At 39.7% G+C, this 19521-nt stretch overlaps 1 protein-coding gene across 2 annotated transcripts; it reads left to right on the forward strand.

The window, feature by feature from the left end:
• The first annotated feature begins 12706 nt into the window (after positions 1 to 12706).
• On the forward strand, positions 12707 to 19118 carry LOC105881515 (diphosphoinositol polyphosphate phosphohydrolase 3-beta). 2 transcript variants are annotated; one of them, XM_012783224.3, is made up of 2 exons: positions 12707 to 13336; positions 17856 to 19118. In XM_012783224.3, coding segments are annotated over exons 1-2 (495 nt in total). In that variant the 5' UTR covers positions 12707 to 12842; the 3' UTR covers positions 17857 to 19118. The 2 variants fall into 2 exon arrangements, with proteins under 2 accessions (XP_012638678.1, XP_075855527.1); XM_075999412.1 differs by lacking the exon at positions 17856 to 19118 and having other exon boundaries at positions 12707 to 15165.
• Positions 19119 to 19521: the final 403 nt, after the last annotated feature.

Genomic DNA, 19521 nt, shown 5'->3' on the forward strand with positions numbered 1-19521 from the left:
TCTTATTTTTCTGTTACTTTGTATCCTCTGACCTATATCTCCCCATGTCCTCCTTTCCTTCCTACCCCACTGCCCCTTGTAACCACTGTTTTGTTCTTTATCTCTGTATATTTGAATTTTTTTTTTTTTTAAGATTCCACATATAAGCGAGATCATGCAATATTTGTCTTTCTGTATCAGGCTTATTTTACTTAGCATATTTCCCTAAAGAAGACATAAAATGGCAATTTAATAAGGTTCTAGAATGCTAAGGGGGAACAAATAAAAAAGGACAGATAATTAAAGCTGTAGGTGGAAGGGAAGTAAGGTCAAGAGAAGGTATTTTTTATTCATTTTGTTTTTTGTTTTTTAAGATGGGTAAAATAACTCCAGCTTGCATGCTAACTGTAAAAATCTAGTAGGAGGAGGAAAATTGATGAGCTGTTTCTCAGGTCGCGAGGTTATTAATTTTCTTTTTGATTAAGTCAGTCTAGGTAAGAATTTTTTGTGACTAGCGGCCAAAAGAATTCTCACAGAGTGAGCTATGTCTTGGTATGTCTAAGACTTTTCCTTTTTATCCCTGTTGTTCAGGCATAATTTTTGATAGTACCCTCTTTCATTCTCAAAAGTGTCCTGGTTTGGATGATAAATTATATGATCAAAATAATCATATTTTGTTAGTTAGGAACACTGCTTCTGAAACCATAAAACCTACATTACAATCCTGGGTCTACAGCTTATAAGATGTCAATTTTAACAAATTACTTCTGTGCCTCAGTTTCTTCACATTAATTATTAATAGAGTTAATAATATCACCTTTCTCAAGGTGTTTTGCTGATCAAATGAGTTAAACATATACAGAGCTTACAAAGGGCCTTTTCACCACTTCATGCCCATTGGGATGGCTATTATAATAATTTTTAAAACATAAAATAATAACTGGTGGTGAGAATGTAGAGAAATTAGAACCCTTGCCAATTACTGGCAGGAATTTAAGATGGTGTGGCCACAGTGGAAAAGAGTATGGTGGTTCCTCAAAAATATGTGTAGAATTACCACATTACCCGGCAATTCCACTTCTAGGTATATACCCAAAAGATGAAAGCAGGGACTCAAGCAGATGGTTGTACACCAATGTTTATAGCAGCATTATTCACAATAGTAAAAAAGATCAAAACAATCCAAATGCCCATCAAGGGATGAATGGATAAACAAAATGTGGTTTACACGTACAGTGAAATACTATTTTTCCTTAAAAATGAATGAAATTCTGATACATGCTACAACAAGGATGAATCTTAAAAACATTACGCTAAATGAAAGAAGCCAGATACAAAAGGACAAATACTGTATGATTCCACTTATATGAAGTACTTAGAACAGTCAAATTAACAGAAACAGAAAGTACAACAGTGTTTTACTGTTTTAGATACAAAGTTTTAGTTCGTGATAATGGAAAAGATCTATGAATGGATAGTGGTGATAGTTCCACATCAGTGTGAATGTACCTAATGTCACTGAACTGTACAATTGAAAATGGTTAAGGTGGTAAATTTTATGTAATGCTATTTTGCCATAATAGAACAGGGCTTGCCACATGGTAAGCATTTTATAAATATTAGGTACTATTAAATCTGGATGCCATATGATGTAATATTCCTCTTTCTAATAAAGACTGTAATCTGCCTGATTACAAGTTTTGTTAGTTCACAAATATAACCTTAAAATTAATTAATTAACCTTAAATTGATTAAATAGCATGCAACTAACAAAGCAGAATTGTTGAAAGCTTTATTTTATAGGTAAGGAAACAGGAAAATAGATTATTTAACTAAGATACAAAGGGAATTAAAATATAAAGGTTAACTAAGGTATGAAACACTTACCTAAGTTATAAAAATTTCAAACAAATGTTAATTTGTAGACTGTGTCAATATGTTTAGCAAGGTTACAAATCTCTTGTTGAAATAAAACTACATGATGTCATCATGTAGCTCAGTAAAGAGTGTATACTATGTTGACAGAAATATAGGGAATTGGTTGACAAAATAGGGCTTTCATTAATACTTAATTGATGATTATTCAAATTGTGGTAGGCAGAATTCTAAAAATGGTCTACATTTTCTCAACTTAATCCCTAAAACTGTGAATACAATGAGGCATCACACCCATGATTATATTACCGTACGTGGCAAAACAGATTTTGCAGATGTAATTAAGATTACTAAGCAGTAGACCTTAAATTAGGAAGATTATCCTGGATTATACAAAAGAGCCTAACCTATTAATAATAAAAGCTCTTTAAAAGCTGAAAGTTTTCTCAGATTAGCAGCAGAAGGAGAAGCAAGAGAGATCTGAAGCACAAGGATTTGATACACCATTGCTTACTTGAAGGGATCACATGATGAAAAAGGCAGACAATCTCTAGAAGCTGAGAGAAGCCCCTGATGACAGCCAGCAAGCAGCTGGAGTCAGTCCCATAACCACAAAGAACTGAATTCTGCCAACAATCTAAATGATTTTGGAAAGAGATTCTTCAGCACGGCTCTCAGATAAGATGCCACCCCAGCTGACAACTTGATTTCAGTTTTGTGAGCCCAAGAGCAGAAAATTCAGTTCATCCCTGGCCGACATCTGACCTATGGAACCTGAAATGATAAATGTGTGCTGTTTTAAGCCTCTAAATTTCTGGTAATTTTTTATGCAGCAACAGAAAACGAACACACAGGTATTTACATTATTACTGTATTGAATCTGCTGTGGTTAAAGTAATTCTCTGCATTATCTAAACTACTGGAGAGAGTGAGAAATAATTTCTGGCTCAGCCACAACCACACATGGCTCTGTGGTGCAAATTAAAGTAAGCATGACCAAAGGCACAGTGTGGAGAATGCTTAACGTGGTGTAGTGAAGACTAATTGCAATATAGCAGCAAGAACAGACAGCCTGAAGTGGGACAGCAACAATGGAGGACACTTCCACGTGAGATGGGAGCCACGCTCAGTGTGAAGAACTCAGATGCTAGGGCTGCCCCTTCAGTCCCTGCCCTTCAAATGAGGCAGAGCTTCCAATTCCAGGGTTTTCCTGTGGAGTGACAACAGACAAGCAAAGCCAGGGGAATGACAAGTAGTGGCTCCAAAAGGAATTGAGATAACTTATTATGAAAAAGGGTCTGGTGTGATAGACATTGCTGGAGGCTTTAGAATCAAACTAGCTCCAATGCCAGCTCGCTCTGTGATCCAATCAGAGTTCCAGGATTCTAATTTATAAGGGCGTGTGTGTGTGTGTGTGTGTGTGTGTGTGTGTGTGTGTGTGTGTGTGTAAAACACCTCCCTGATAAATAGATTTGACAATCCTTTGCAGACTACTGGGGTTAAGATGCGCCTGCATGATTTTCTGTACAAAGACAGCTGTATAGTGCCTGAGTGATTCCTCAAACCCCAGAACCTACCACAGTGCATGGAATATGGGTATATTATGACTTTTAGCTCAGCTCCCATTTTTAAATAGCTTCTAGTATCAGTGTATTGCCGAAAGCCTCATTTCATAATCAATGTTGGCCTATCTAATAATTTCTCAGTTTCTGAAATGGGTTCACATTAATATTACTTTTGAAATTCATGTAGGCTTTGCAAATAAAAGGTGGTACATGCACAAAAATGATTTAAAAATTTAACAAGAGAAATTAATGAATGAACATAAGACTTCCAACCTGTCTTATATTCATTCATTCATTGTTAAGGTAAAATGCATAAATATTCAGTAATATGGAATCAAGTCTGTGAACCCCAAAATAACAACATTTTCAGGTAGAGGCATGCATGTTCATACTCACAAGAACTCAGTTTTTCAGATTCAACTCCTGCTCTTATTTCCTCTACACTTTTCCTTAGTCTATTTCTTGTCTCCTCTCACTATTTTCCACTCTTTGTCCTGGAAATGTACCCTGTGCAGACCTATATTTCAAAATGTATATTCCTTTTATTGTCTTCCTAGGAGATAGTTAAGGACTGGTACCAGGTTTTATTTGGTCTTTGCATATCCAGTATCAAATACACTACCTGAAACATGGTAGGCATTGCAGAGGATTTGTTGAATTAATATATTTCATACCTAAACATTGATAACGACAACATCCACTTCCAAACTGGAGGCAGTACAGTACATGCTTTCTACATGGGGACCTTGTGTGTAGCTTTTGTGTATCAGAGGCCATGCAAACTCTTCTGGAAGCTAGAAGGTATTGGAGGACTAGCAAACTGATTCATTTGTCCATGGGCCTCTACACAGTGCGTAGCTTAGTTTTCAGTACATAATATGGTGTAAATCATCATTACTTAACTTAGCCATGCATATGCCTTTTCATATCTGCCATCCCCAAATATAATGTTATAAACCAAATATTTTAATGGAAAGGAAAAATATTATTTGTCATGAGTAAAACTCAAAAATAGAGTTATGACATAACAATAGTATAAAAATTTTAAATTTACATTGGTGGCTTTCACAGACACAGGGATTTCTTTCCAGGTTTTTTTGTTAAATTTGAGGATATGCTGACCAATGTAGGCAATGGATCATAATGCACATATTCAAATCCCTGCTCTGCCACTGCCCAGTTGTGTGATCAGGGCAAGTTTTCTATGTTTCTGAGCCTTAATTTTCTCATCTGTAAAAGTGGGATAAAGGTACTTATGTCATATGAATTTTATGAAAGTTATCAGTAAGACACATAAAGTACCTGACACATGGCAGTCACTCAAACAGCTATAATGTGTCTTCTCATATTGCAGTTAAGAGACAAAAACATAGGATTCCTTTATAAGAATTTTGGGAACTGCATACAACAGAAAGTTCATCCTTGGGAAGAATCAAGGATGCTTCCTTCTGAGATGTAGGCTGGTAGTAAAAGCTATTTGATCAAAGCTAAAGTGAAGTTCAGAAACTGAGTGTCTGATAAGTGTCCTCTCCTAGGATATACTATTGTATTTTGGGAAAACTGTTAACATAACCACTGATTTTCGAACTTGCTTCAAAATAAATAACCTGAAAAAATAGGAAAAAAAGAAAAGGAAAAGCTATTTTCCCTCCAATCTCAAATTCCCAGGGGATGAGGTCCAGCTCAGAACCCACGGTCATAACCACTCTGCCATGGTGCTAATGGTGCATCTCTCCAGAAATGGCTGAGTGTTTGTGATCCTTGAACCTTCAACTGTGGAACAGGGAATGCCGCCATTTTCCCAATCACAATTATGACACCAAACATCAGGGGTGTGTGTGTGTGTGTGTGTGTGTGTGTGTGTGTGTGTGTGTGTGCCTTGTTGTCTTCACCTAATGAATCTGTGAAGTTTTAGAACTGCTTGATGACCCTGGGAAGCTTGTTCTGCCTCTGAGAAAATTGGCCTGATAGTGCCTGGGCCAGTGAGTACACAGTGTCTTTGATAAGTAAACTATCTTCCTTCCTGGGCTGGTTTGATGTCTTTGTGGAAGGGAAGGCATCTGGCTAAGGCCAGTATTCTCCCACACAGAAACTAGCTCTGCAACAAACTAGCTCAGAATGTAGCTCTGCATCTCCTCAGGATCCACCCTCATCAAAATCACGAAGGAGTTATAAGTGACAATTATTTTATTCCTTCACAAGGACTCAAACAGCCCCCTCTCTTCTGCCATGAGAGGAATCAGTGTTGACTACACCAGGATTTGGCCAAAGGAGCAGAAGAGCGATCTCCAGGATGAGAAGCTCTGAAAGTGTTAGGAGATGGGGTGAAAATGTCGGAGAGATGTGCCTGTGAGAAAAGGGGAGGGAAACAGATAGGAAGGACTCTGGGGGCAAATTAAATGGGGGTCTGCCTCTACCGCAGTCTTTGTGGGTGTTATCATGAAGGAGCCCAGAAGTTTGCAACTTACTTGGCTACCTACTAGCCTCCAGATACTGGGCAAGTTACAAAATGCCTTTGACCTCAATATTCTCTCCCATGAAGATGGGAATGACAATATTTCCTTTGAAGGGTTTTCATTAGGATTAAATGAAAAAGATGAAAGAAGGGCCCAGTATAGCACATTGCTACCTGTGCTATCACTTAACATTAGTCTCAAAGTTATTTTCAACCATTTCTTAAGATTGTTTCACTTTCATTGTGTTTAAATATACAGTTTGCTTTACTCTAAAAATTAAGGTCTTATTTAAACAAAATATAATATGTAAATCACGGTACATTTCCTGTATAGATAAAGCAAACCATTTAGGTGATAAATGACTGAGATCTGGAAACATCACCTCAAGTAGTGCTGTCTAGTAAGAACTGTGCTACCCTATGAAGGTGACACAAAAAAGGAGTCAGAGTTCTGGCCCCCAGGCATCTCACAGCTGACCCGCAGAGTTTGTATGGTCCATCTATGGTGCTGATACCGTTAGCAACTACTGGAATAGCTACAGATTAGAAAGAGAACGTTTTCCGTACGAGTGTCACTTTCAAAAGATTAATCAATTAAACAAATATTTAGTGGTGCGCTTCTGGTTCTATCAGAGAGTGTCCTGGATGGTGGATTCACAAAGACCAACAAAACATGGCCCTTTCCCTCAAGGGTCTACCAATCTAGCACAGGAGACAAATACATTCATTATGTCAACACATGTTTTCTGAATGACTGCAAGGTGTGCAAGGTGGTGAGCAAGGAAGTGGGAGAACTCAAGGCGTGCTGCGCCTCTGTGAGGGTGGAAGTGCTCGTCTGGGCTTGACAATTCCACCAATCGCTGAGTTCACATCCTTGACCCTGTGTACATCTATGCTACTAATCTCAACATGACACAGGTAGCGTCCTGTGATTCATCTAGTAAACAAACAAACAATCAAAAATGGCCGGGGGGGGGTGTGGTATTTTTTGCTCCAATCGCTTTGTGTTTAAAATCTTTTTAGTGAATTACCTAGTGTGGAGCCACTATGAAGCCACTTTTGTGTTTGAGGGAAAAGACTGGACAAGGTACATAGGAAAACAAAGGATTAGGGAGCATATGGAGGTTGATTTGAAAAAAAAACCCACCCCCCTCCCCCAGAGTGTAAAGACCTGTGTGGACTTCTCCTAGGTTCACTCATATTTTAGTTAATGTCACCAATAAACAATTAACATGTACAATAACGACTATCCATTGTGTATCCATGCAGCTAACTGTCATCATCTTTCATTCAAACAATGTGTTTTGAACTCCTGCTGGACACCAGATCCCAGGCACCGGGTTGACTCAGAGGGGAACAGGTGTGTTTCAGGCTGGATCCCAGCCTTCACATTTCTTACAAGCATGCACACAGATCACTACAGAGCCCTGTGATTAGAGATGTGACAGAACTAAAGTCAAGGAAGCCAGGAAAAGCAGAGGAGGATAACTTAATCTCTGTGCAAAGGATGGGCAAGCACACAGTCAGGAAAGCCTCTTTAGGAGAGTGAGGTTCATGAGCAAGGTACTCCTGGTATCCCCATTTTCCACACTAGAAACATTAGGGTCAAAGATATTACCTTTGCCTAGGGCTGCATAGCTACTGCAAGAGCCAGATTGAAACTCTAGTTCATTTTCATAACAAACACCATTTTTTTTTCTCTCATTGACTAGTACCAAAATCACCTCCCCTGGCTCTGCTTCCCATGGAAATATCCTCAAAGTTTCTCAGGTATGTGGTGGGTGGTCCCTCTGCTGAAAGCTGGGTCCTCTTGTGAGTACTCTCAGGCTTTAAGAAGATCTTTAAATTCTCTCTTCCCGGTAACAGTGGTTTCTGCAGAGCTCCTCTCTTAGGACTGTACTCCACTTAAAAAGTTACTCACAGAAGAGGCATCTCCAGCTTCCAGAGCTTTCTCACTAAGTAAAGCACCCAACTTCCACGACTATGCTCCTTCTGTTGCCCTCATTTGCCCATGTGCCTACTCCTTTCTAACTTAGACAACAGGCAGAACCGTGTATCCCAGACTTGTTGGTTTCAGAGCAGATCCTCTCAGCTTTGATCCTGGGGATCCCAGAACTCTACCTGGAAGCTATATTCTCTTGGGTGCCTGGATCTTCCAGCTAGAAAAAGTTAACGAGGAGGAAGACAGTACCAAAAGGAATGACATGCACCATTTAGCTCAACAACATGTAACATACGTGAAATTTGTCATAGTGAATACAAAGGATGACCTTTGGACCCAGACACACCAGGGTGTGAATTCCAGCTCCATCACTTCCTGGCTTGTTAACTTCAACCCATCTCAACTTCAACCCATCATCAGCTTGTTTCTTCATCTTTTGAAGGGAATTTTGATACTCACTTTTCAGGTTCATTGCTAAATTAATATCACAGAACATCCATAAATCAAAATCTTGGCCACATGGTCTAGAGTGGTGACAAAATAGAATATCTTCTTTACTGGATCACTCCATTCCATTTTATATTGCAGGGGAAATTGAAGCTTCAAATTGTTAAGAAATGTGTGGAGGTGGGGCAACTATTAATTACTGGGCATGAGAGAGACACACAGATGCTCCCTTCACCGTATTGTGCAGAAAATCATGATGGAAAATAACTTTCATTGAACTCAGTGAATATTGGCAAAGAAACACGTTGTCTAAGAAGTCAACTCTGAACATCGTCAACCAAGGCCGCAACAAACCATAGCTCTAAATAAAAATAATCCTTTTGACAAGACACTGTGATGTTGTGAGAGTGTTAAGCTAGGGAGACATGAAGCTTTGAATTCAAATACGAATTTCACTTTGAACTTTCATTTTGGCTTCTATAAAAAGGACATATTAACTGCCTCCCTCCCCAAGAGTAAATGGGATAACAGTTAAATAGGCTTAACACAGAGCCTCTCTCATAGACTGTACTCAATAAATATGACATGTCTTAACCTCATCCCTTTCCTTCGGACTCCAGGAAAAGTTAAATGCCAACCTCCCTAAGCAGAGATTAAATTTCTACCAGGAAAAATATTTTCTCTCTCTCTCTCTGATAGTTTTTGGTTGCATTTTGGTGGATGGCAGTTGATGGTTGCATCAGCTAGCTTTCAATGCATAACAGTGCACCCCAAACTTTCATACTTTAAACAACAATCAATTGTTTTGTTCACAATTCTGCAGGTCAACAACTCCAGCTAGGCTCATGTGAGTGGTTTGTTGTTGTTTTTAGCTAGGCTTATTTATTCATCTGTGGCTGGTGCCCAGTCAGCTAAGTGATTCTGCTGAGGGCCAAATGTCTAGGATGGCCTCAGCCATATGTTGGAGTTCCCCGCTAGCTTGAGTGAAGGGGATGAATGGGCCATGGGTCTCTCATCATCTGGCTAGCTGGGACTTCTTCATGTTGCTGTCACAGTGTTTCAAGAGCAAAAAGAGAGGGGAAACTCCAGTGTGCAAGCAGTTATCAATTCTCTCCTGGCTTCACATTTGCTATTGTCCCCCTGGGCAAAGCAACGTACATGGCCAAACCCAGCAACAATATAGGACGAGATACAGGCTGGCATGAACAAATTGCGGTTTTTACTTTAGCAGTCTACTACTAGACTGATTCATGAAGGACACTGTGCATCATTGGAGAAATACTTAAATATGGATAAACCATACAGTGGCTTGTTATACTCTTAGAAATGCTTTTTTACCCTTCTTTAAAAATGTCATAGCTACTTTTGCCCTATTACCATAAAAGGTGAATAATAAATACATCCTACAAGATTCTGAGAAAAAAAACCTAATCTGAAAATGTTGGGGGTATTATATTAACCCCGTAAGTTGTGGATCTCCTTATTTAGAAACAGGGTATGATTATGCCTGTAAGTGTCCAGCTTATACCTCTTTCCATATTATTAATATGATGTTCCTATTCCTCTTCCTTGCAATAAATATGCCCCCAGCAGAGACATATGGCATAGGCATGGTGTGATGTGGAAGTGATGGAATAGATGAGAAAATGGCACCTGTGGTGAGAGGAGATAGTACCTGGCAAGTGGGAAGTAGACCTGCCATGTGGTTGGAGCCCGTTTGGACCACTCCTCCCCCCCAGACACCAGAGCAATCTCCTAGCTTTGCTAGAGTGCCTCTTCATTCATTCAAGTCCTGTTTCAGAACTCTGAGTAGATGTTTTATCATTTTCTACTGCAAAGTCCTAATCATATGTTTTCAGATCCCTTGGTATTTTATTTGTGTTGTTGTAGTTCATATTGCCAAGTCGCATGTCATCATTTCCCCATTTTATTTTCTACGTGATTAACGCTGCTGTGCATGAAAACTATTGATATTTTAATATTAATATTTCATACCTACATTTCCAGGAATTTATTTTTACATTTTCCTTAGGTGGTTCCCAAAAATATATTCATATCATCTATAAATAATGACTCTTTTTACGATTATGACAGACTTTGTTCTGTTTACAATCTCAGTACACTAGAAAGAAATTCTAAAACAAAACAATAATATTGGTGATAATAGGCATATTAGTGTTGCTCCTGATTGTCATGGAATTTTTCCTAGTTGTTTAACATCCTTTGTGTTTGTGAGTATGTGTATCCTGAGGAATACAGCCTGATAAATGTACTTTCTTTGTATTTAGCCATCGGTGCTGAATTCCTTCAAATGCTCTTTGGTCATCCATACATCTTTAATATATGGTCAAGACAGTCTATAATAAAGACATCTGCACTCGAATGTTTATGGCAACATAATTCACAATTGCAAAGATATGGAAACAACCTAAGTGCCCATCAATACATGAGTGCATTAATAAAATATGGTATATGTATACCATGGAATACTACTCAATTACAAAAAACAATGGTGATCTAGCAGCTCTTACACTATCGTGGATAGAGCTGGAGCCCATCCTTTGAGGTGAGGTATCACAAGAATGGAAAAAGAAGCCTCACATGGACTGTCCATCAAATTGGTACTAACTGATCAACACTAAGGTGCTCACATGGAAGTAATATTCATCGGTTGCTGGTCAGGTAGGAGGGGGTCGTGGGGGTGGGTTAACTCACAACTAATGGGTGAGGAGTACACTGTATGGGGGAAGGGCATACTTGTAGCTCTGGCTTGGGTGAGGCAAAGGCATTATATGTAACAAAATGTTTGTACCCCCATAATATTCTGAAATGAAAAATAAAAAAAATTATGGTCAGAAGCAGTAGTATTTCTACTAAAGTCATTTTATGTCTCCATTTTATCATTTTGTTCATATATGATCCGTACCTTTTCATCCTATCATGGTCTAAATAGTGCAGATGTTCCTTGCTCTTGGGAATAGAATCATTTTTATTAGTGATTCCAGATGCAAATGGAGTCGAGCAGATCCTGGGAAAATGAACGTAATTGCCTGAAAATTGGACTGTATATTTCACCACTATTTTCCATTTACATTTCAGAGTCCATTTTCCCATGAAGAAGGGATTATTTCATCGAAAAAGAAGTTTTGTGTGATGCCCCTTGGCTGATGGCAACAGAGCGTCAGTAAGAGACAGAGATGCTTAAGTTTCAATAGGACAAAAGTTAGGGGACATCCGAGGTCTTCTCTATCAGGTACTCTATCAGATGAGGGGAAGACTAGGAGAACTGAAAAGGAGAGGGACGGCTGAAGGTGGTTAAATTTTGACTGTGGGGTGTCATTTCTTGGCCAAGGGGCAGGATGATCAGACAGGTGAGGGAGTACCTAGTGGCCTTGCTGGAGTCCCAAGCCAGGACACTTTTAAAAATCAAAATGTAAACTATGAAGGGAATTCCATGTGCACATTTTCCCAAACCCCAAGCGGTGCTTACAGATGAGAAAGACAGAGAAGGGTGGAGTGTGTGGACTGTGGGGAGTCTTGGGATTTAATACCGGATGAGTTGGGGTGGTTTTCCAGTTGTTAGGTGTGTATGAATCAAAGTGCAAATGGCTGAAACAAGTAGGTGAGGAGTTTACGGATGAGGAAGCTGAGGAAGAGAGGTTAGGTAAGATATAAATAGGGGTTTCAGAAAAGCTTTAAGTTACAGGCCGTGTCCGGATGCTAGGCAAAGGGGAGAACCTGTTGAAGAAATAAAACTGCAAGATGTGACTCAGCAAAGGTGAGGTCCTATTTTGTCATGAATCCCTTGGTCATTTTGACGGGGGGGGGGGGGGGGGGGTCGTCCCCATGATTAAGCCAGAAGTGTTTCATCATGGGGGATGATGATGACGAAGCCCTTGACCTTGCGGTGTGTGAAAGGATTGCGTGTGTGCTTCGTGCGAGGCAGTGGGCAGGCTGAGGAGAAACGTCTGGCCCCGCCACAGCCCGGTTTGGCTGAAAGGCACACGTGGAGACTCTTGGCCAGAGTCCCAGTGCGGCGAATTTCACTCAGGGAAGGAGGTTTCCAGCTGGAGAGGTGCGGGGCGCTTGCGCAGTGGGCCTGAGGCATCGCGCGCTGCGGGAACCCGGAGACCCCCGTCCCCTCCCCTCGCCCTTCACTGTGAGCGCGCACGTGAACGGGACCGCGAACGCGCACGTGGATGCGCCTCACCTCGCTCAACCCCTGCCCGGCGACCGAGGGAGGGAGAGAGACACGCTCGCGACACTGGGGTGGGCCGGGTGGAGAGTCCCAGGCTCGCGGCGGCAGCGTCTCCTCTCAGGCTGCGGGCTCGCGACCCTCCGTGCGGAACCGGCGACCGCCCCAAGGGCTGGCTGACTGACGCGCCTCGCTGCCCCCGCCCCCGCCTCCGCCCCCGCCTCCGCCTCTGCCTCCGCCTCATCTTAGCCTGAGCTGCCGGGCTCGCAGGCTGAGGCTCCGCTCTCTCCCTGCCCTTCGCTTTGGCCCTTTCTCTTCCCAGCACCTCGGCTGTTCGGCAGCGGCGGCGGTGGGAGTCAGCGGCGGGAGGAGGCGTCCCTGAGGATGAAGTGCAAGCCGAACCAGACGCGGACCTACGACCCGGAGGGGTTCAAGAAGCGGGCGGCGTGCCTGTGCTTCCGGAGCGAGCGCGAGGACGAGGTGCTGTTAGTGAGTAGCAGCCGGTACCCAGACCGCTGGATCGTGCCGGGCGGGGGCATGGAGCCCGAGGAGGAACCGAGCGGTGCGGCGGTCCGAGAGGTGTACGAAGAGGCGGGAGTCAAGGGGAAGTTAGGCCGGCTCCTGGGCGTATTCGAGCAGAACCAAGATCGCAAGCACAGAACGTACGTGTATGTACTGACTGTCACTGAGCTGCTGGAGGATTGGGAAGATTCGGTTAGCATTGGGAGGAAGCGAGAGTGGTTCAAAATCGAAGATGCCATCAAGGTTCTCCAGTGCCACAAGCCCGTGCATGCCGAATATCTGGAAAAACTAAAGCTGGGCGGTTCCCCAACCAATGGAAACTCCGTGGCCCCGACCCTGCCAGATAGCGATCCCTAGTATGTACCGCTCGCGCACAGACTTCTGATTGTCCGCTTCCCTTAAAACCAGCCCTGCCTATAGCACCTCTCTTGCCATGTGCGGTCTCACGGGGAGCAGGGAGGCTTCTTTTGTTTCCTTGGCAGACCTCTGAATCACGCTTGCAAACTGTCTCAGTTGCCAGGCACTGTTTTCAGACAATTTGCACGTTTTTCAGATGTTTTCAAAATTGCTTCTTCGGTACACTGTAAAATGTTTCGGTAAGCCGGAGCTGTTTGCGATTGCTTTTTAAAGGTGCCTTAACTGCTAACCCTGCTTTTTTGGGGGGAGCGGGGGAGAAAGGGAGGCGTGTGCGTGAGCCCTGTGGTTTTTTTTTTTTTTTTTTCTTTTTTACAATTCACACATATTTGTGCGTGAGTGTGCGTGCGCATTTTTGAAACCAGTCTCGTGGGTTTATTTTCTAGCGGAGGCCTTTAAAGTCCTTCCAGCTCGGTTGTGTGAGCATCTCTTATTATTTTTATCCTTTAAGTTGTTTTCTCATTTAAAGCGTTCGCCCTTGTCAGGGAGCCCGTCTGTCCTGGGAGTTGGTTTAAAAGCTCAGTTTTGAATTAAAAAAAAAAAAAAAAACAAGCTTAGGAAATCATTTGCATCTTGTGCTCTTTCTGCACTTGACAGTAATGTTAGCTTCAGAAATGTAACCTGATAGGCCCTTTTCAGAAATGTCTTTGTCTATTTGTTTGTACATCATTTGGTTTTCAAAAAATGTTCACAACTAGTAAGTTTTCACTGCTGACTTGAAATGGTCATTTTTCATAAAGTTTAGCAAGGTTACTGCCTGATAGAGGAGATATTTCTGGGGCATTGCCAGCCAAACATATCTTGATATACATGTCTTATCACGGAAACTGTATTCATGGGATGTGATTTAGCATGCTGGACTTCCAACTCCCATGGCCCCTTATTGGACGCCCTAGAAGAACCATGGTTCTCTCAATTTAAATTCGTTTTTGACAGAAAGTTATAATATGTCCCATATTTTTATTTAGTGTCATTCCTGTTAAACTTCCCTGACTCCCAGTCACCACAGGCAACTGTAAGAGATTTCCAGATTCCAGACCACAGGACTGGAGTCTTTTGTGGTGATTGTATCCCAATTGAGTGAGTTATCTGTCTTGACATTCAGCTGTTACAAATGTCTCAAAGTGTTAGGACACCTGAACAGTCTCTGTTAAAGATTGAGGGTAATCGCTTAGCCTCACATGACAACCTTTTTGTGGGTGCCAAATTAAAATCTCTTACAGTTGCCTTGATGCTTGCTTGAAATCAGGAATTCCATCTAATAATATAACTAAGTCTCTCTTCTGAACTTTCTCTGTTCCCCCAGCCATGTCTAAAATTAGGTAGAAGGGAAGCCTACTTTGTGAAGAAGGTATTGGGGGTTGGAAGACCATTCTATATATAACACTTAAGCATTTTTACAACATTCTATGAATAATGAGTACAAAGTGGAAAGTAATGATTACTTAAAACAATTTTTTACTACTCAGTGACCTTTTTGAACACAATTACTGCTAAAAGTTTAATGGAGTCACTCTTTTAAAATTATTTTATGTTTGACTCATGTACAGTATACATACAGAACAATACATAACTCTTAAATGTATAGCTTAATGAATGTTTACTTAGTGAACACACATAGGTAACCATCATCTAGATCAAAGAATTAACATTACTTGTAATCCATAAGCCTACTGCATTCCTTCTCCTAATCATTACTCTGTTCTCCTGTGTTTTATACTATAGAATAGTTCTGGTTTTGAACTATATAGATTTTTTTTTCCTGCCCCGTTGTGAGCTTTGTGTATTTTACTGTTCAAAGCATTCAAGTATCTTTTCTCCATTTTGGTTGCATTGTAATTTCACATATTATTAATATTTTACATGCTGCTAAAAAGTGGGTGCCATTGCACTTTCTAAAGAATTTTTCACTGTTTTGAAAACAAATCTCATTACACATTTAAGTACAGATAAAGTAGAAGTTTTAGTACACAAAATATTTTCTGTACTAATGCTGTCAAAGGAAAGAGTGAGAAAATTAGTGGGTTTTTAAAACCAGTGACAGGCCGGGCACGGTGGCTCACGCCTGTAATCCTAGCTCTCTGGGAGGTCAAGGCGGGCGGTCATATCTTTTAAACATCATCAATAGGTATTCTGGATCACTTTGCTAACTTTTTTGGGTCGCTGTTATGCATTCTGTTATGACATTTTGGGTTTTGCTTCAAAAAGTCTAGATTCCTCTTGTAGAACTTACCTTCTCATGTGACAGTTGAGGAAAAGCCTACTTTGTGAAGAGAGCATGAGTAGGGGATATCTTTATACATATAACACTTAACATGTTAAAAGTATTCTACAGACCAATAATAAATATAAGTGGCTAATAGCTAATTTAAAAAATTTCTTATTCCACAAATTAGCTTTTGAACACAATCACTGCTAGAATTGAATAGCATTACTTTCTATATGATGCCAGAGTTTATAAAATAAGATCTTTGCCATATAAAAATATGTCTAAATAAAGTACATGTAGTTAAGAAAAATTAATGTTGTCAAAGGAATGAGTAGAAAATAGCTTTTAAAAACCAAATGTATAAGTTCATATTCTAAATTATGCAGCATTATCAGATATTCATAAAATTCATCTTTCTTTGTATAGAAAAACGTCATTTTTTAAATAAACTTTTATAATTCCACTACTTGGCTTTTCCTATTCTAATAATCCAAATTGAGCAAGATATTCTGAGTAACTTGAGATTCTTCAAAGTATACACCAACAGAAATGGATTATCTCTGTTACTTTATTTCATAAACTACCTCCATGTAAAATGCCACAAATACCTGGGAGGTTTAACTTATACGTAGAATACTTGGAGATAATAATGCACAATCTCATATTTTGACTTTTGAGCTATGTATTTGACAAATGTGAAAAGTACAGTGTTGATGGCAACCAACTTTTAAGAGTTGTTAACCTATACATATTTGCACAATATTATACGTATTGTGTTTGAGTAATACTACTTGTTAAGATTTTCTTCATCATCCAGATAGCTTCAGGTTATGCAATTTGTAAAACTCCCAAGGCTTTAATTCATAAATTACAATAGAACATTTTACAGTTAGCACACTATAAAGTAAACTTTCAATTCATTCAGGTAGTTCTTATTATATACTTCTGAAGTTCAGTCTAGAAAAAATTAAATGAAAAGGCCCAAATAGCCTTTCATTTTAAAAGAGTAATTCAAAAAGTAAAACAGTTGACACAGAGGTAAACTGAGGTCTATTACATCCACCCTCCAAACGTTTGATGCGTAGTTGAGATTTTCTCCTTACAGAGTCATTACTTAGTACCTATACATTATTTATGATGATTATAGTAAAAAGTACAGCTGAATTTTTCAGATCATAATCCCCCAAATATAAACAGTACACTGATCAAAGATAATTAAGACTTTCAATCTTGAAGTAGAAATTTGTTTTCAGCATGTTTTTTAAAAAGCTGATCCTTTTTTCCCACTGGACAAAGTGCCTTATCCTAAAAAGAGTTTGAAGAAGACATGTTGAAGTAAAGGTAATTTTGGTATGCTTGATACAGAATTTGTCTTGGGTGTCAAATGTATTATATATTTCTAGGAAACCTGTGTTCTGTTGATCAGATCAGTGTTGAAAAAAGTAACCCTGAAAGGAATGAGGGGTAGCTAGAAGTGTTTTTGTCTTTTTTTGTGGTTTCGTTTGAAAGAATTGTAAAGATTTCAACATCTTTGTATTTAGAAATGTCAATAAAAAATGAAGAGAGAGAGTATGTGTGTAAGAACAGGAACAGGCGGCTTGTGACCTAACAACAATATTAGAGAGCCCTTTTGGGACAGATGGTTTAAAGGGCTCTGAAGCTGGAGCTGCTCCTTCTCTCACTTGCCTTTAAGTGGAGTTCATTTATAAGAAAGAGCAGTTTCTCCCTCAGTAGTTAACTGGGGGTGGGTGGGAAGGAGGTGAAAATGCTGCTTTGAGCCTATAGTAGTAACAGCTGGCCAGAGTTTTCTTTTTCAGAGTTCCTTTTGTGGAAGCACCAAGCAAAACAAAACAAATATTTTCAGCATCATTCTAGTATTGTAACCATCTTTCTGAGTGATGTTGACCTATTAGAATATGAACTTTTTGAGGACTAGGACCCAGCCTGAATTCTCCCTATATCCACAGAGCCTGGAACAGTGGCTGTAATTTGGAGACATCTGTCATTTTTCCACAGATTAGAGATGTCTACTACCAGTGTATTCCTGATTTCTCAGCTTCATAATGTACCCGGGACAATCTGTTATTCCCTTGGGCTCTTCTCTTGCCTCACAGTGGAACTGCATTGGATAATTCACTTAAGGCTTTTCCAGTACAAAGTGGTTGATGAAGCATAGCAGGTCCTCAGATATTTGTTGACTAGAGGAATTGATGAACCAATAAAACCCTATTAATAAGATTGTTTTTTTTTAGGTGAATGGCATAGATGTTGTTCAGATTTACTTTGAAAGAATCAAGTATGTGAACCCAATGATGAATGGAATTGTGAAGCACAGGTGAGCTCTTTCACACTCCCAGGACTCAGCTCATCCTATGCTTTTGGACTTTTTCCCTGTTTGTTACAATGACTATTTTCCAGGTTGTTCCACTGGATCTGTATAGAATTTGGCACCTGTGGCCTTTTTTTGTGCTTTATGATTTATGTATGTATTTCCCACCAGATTATATGACCTTGATGCAAGGAACTTGTTTCCTTAGTCTTTTTATATAACTAACATATATGACATTGCTTAAAATATGGTAGACATCACTGAAGATTTGTTTTAAACATTAATATTTTGTAATGATACTGAGTGGTAAGACATTCCTCTTCTAATCTATCTAGCATATATGTGCCTCTTGTATATCAGGTGTTACACAACTGTTTCAAGGCAGGTGTGAGACATTAGAAAGCAAAAATACTTACTCATATGTCTGTGTCATCCCAAACATTATGTGCCTCAAGATGGCAGTACACTAGACCACCTATAAAATATATTTGCTAAGCCAGGCACAGTAGTGCGTGCCTGTAGTCCCACCTACTAAAGAGGCTGAGGTAGGATCACTTGAGCCCAGGAATTGAGTCCACCATGGGCAACATAGTGAGACCCCATCTGTGCATATGTGTGTGTGTGTGTGTGTGTGCACGCACACACACGTATCTGTCAAAATTATGAACCTAAATTTGATCATGCCTCTAGAAATAGAAATAATTGCTAATCTATAGAATATACAGGACACAGAAACAAATTACACCACAGAGTTGAGATTAGTAGAATCCAGACTGCAGGAAACTCTACAAATGATCCAGTTTCTTCAGCAAATAAATCGCAACGTTAATAGCAAAAGATGGAGGATGAACCTACAGATTAAAAGAGACTTAAGAGACATATTAACCAATTGTATGGATCTTATTTGGATCCCGATTTGATCAAACTGTAAAATGAATACATTTATGAGACAATCAGGGTAATTTGAACGTTGACTGGATATTTGATAATAGTTGGGATAATGGTATTGTGGTTATGTTGGAAATAAGTCCTCATCTTCATTCTCAAATATTTACAGTTGAAATATTATGTCTGGAATTTGATGTGACATGTGTTGGAGATATGATGAAACAAGATTGACCTTGATTGTTAAAGCTGGGTGATGGTTAAAATGATGGCTCATTATATATAATTCATCTCTACTTTTGTATGTTTGGCATTTTCCATAATAAAAAGTTAATAAAAATAATTATTGGAGTTCTTATGGTTAATATAGAAGGTAGCAAAAAGAGGAGGAAAAAATTTAGATTGTTTAAAAATATTGGCTCTAGGGTAGCACTTCTGGCCCAAGAGGTCAAATGTCCAAAAAGAGAGGGGAGACATACCATGGAGTGGCTAGTTGTTCCCTTGTTAGAGACCAATGTTAGGAGTCTTTTCTTTTAATTTGGTCCATCGAAATAAGAAAAGTTAAAGTCTTACTTATTCCTGCTGAAAAATGCGAATGGATTCTCATATGCTGTTGAGCAGGGTTTTTGACAATACCAGTTCATATCAATGTGAAAAAGCAAAGGGGTGGAGTCTCCAAGGAGCAAGTTTATGGAATTTTATAA

Source organism: Microcebus murinus, chromosome X (genome assembly GCF_040939455.1).
Source record: "Microcebus murinus isolate Inina chromosome X, M.murinus_Inina_mat1.0, whole genome shotgun sequence".
Taxonomy (NCBI): Eukaryota; Metazoa; Chordata; class Mammalia; order Primates; family Cheirogaleidae; genus Microcebus; species Microcebus murinus.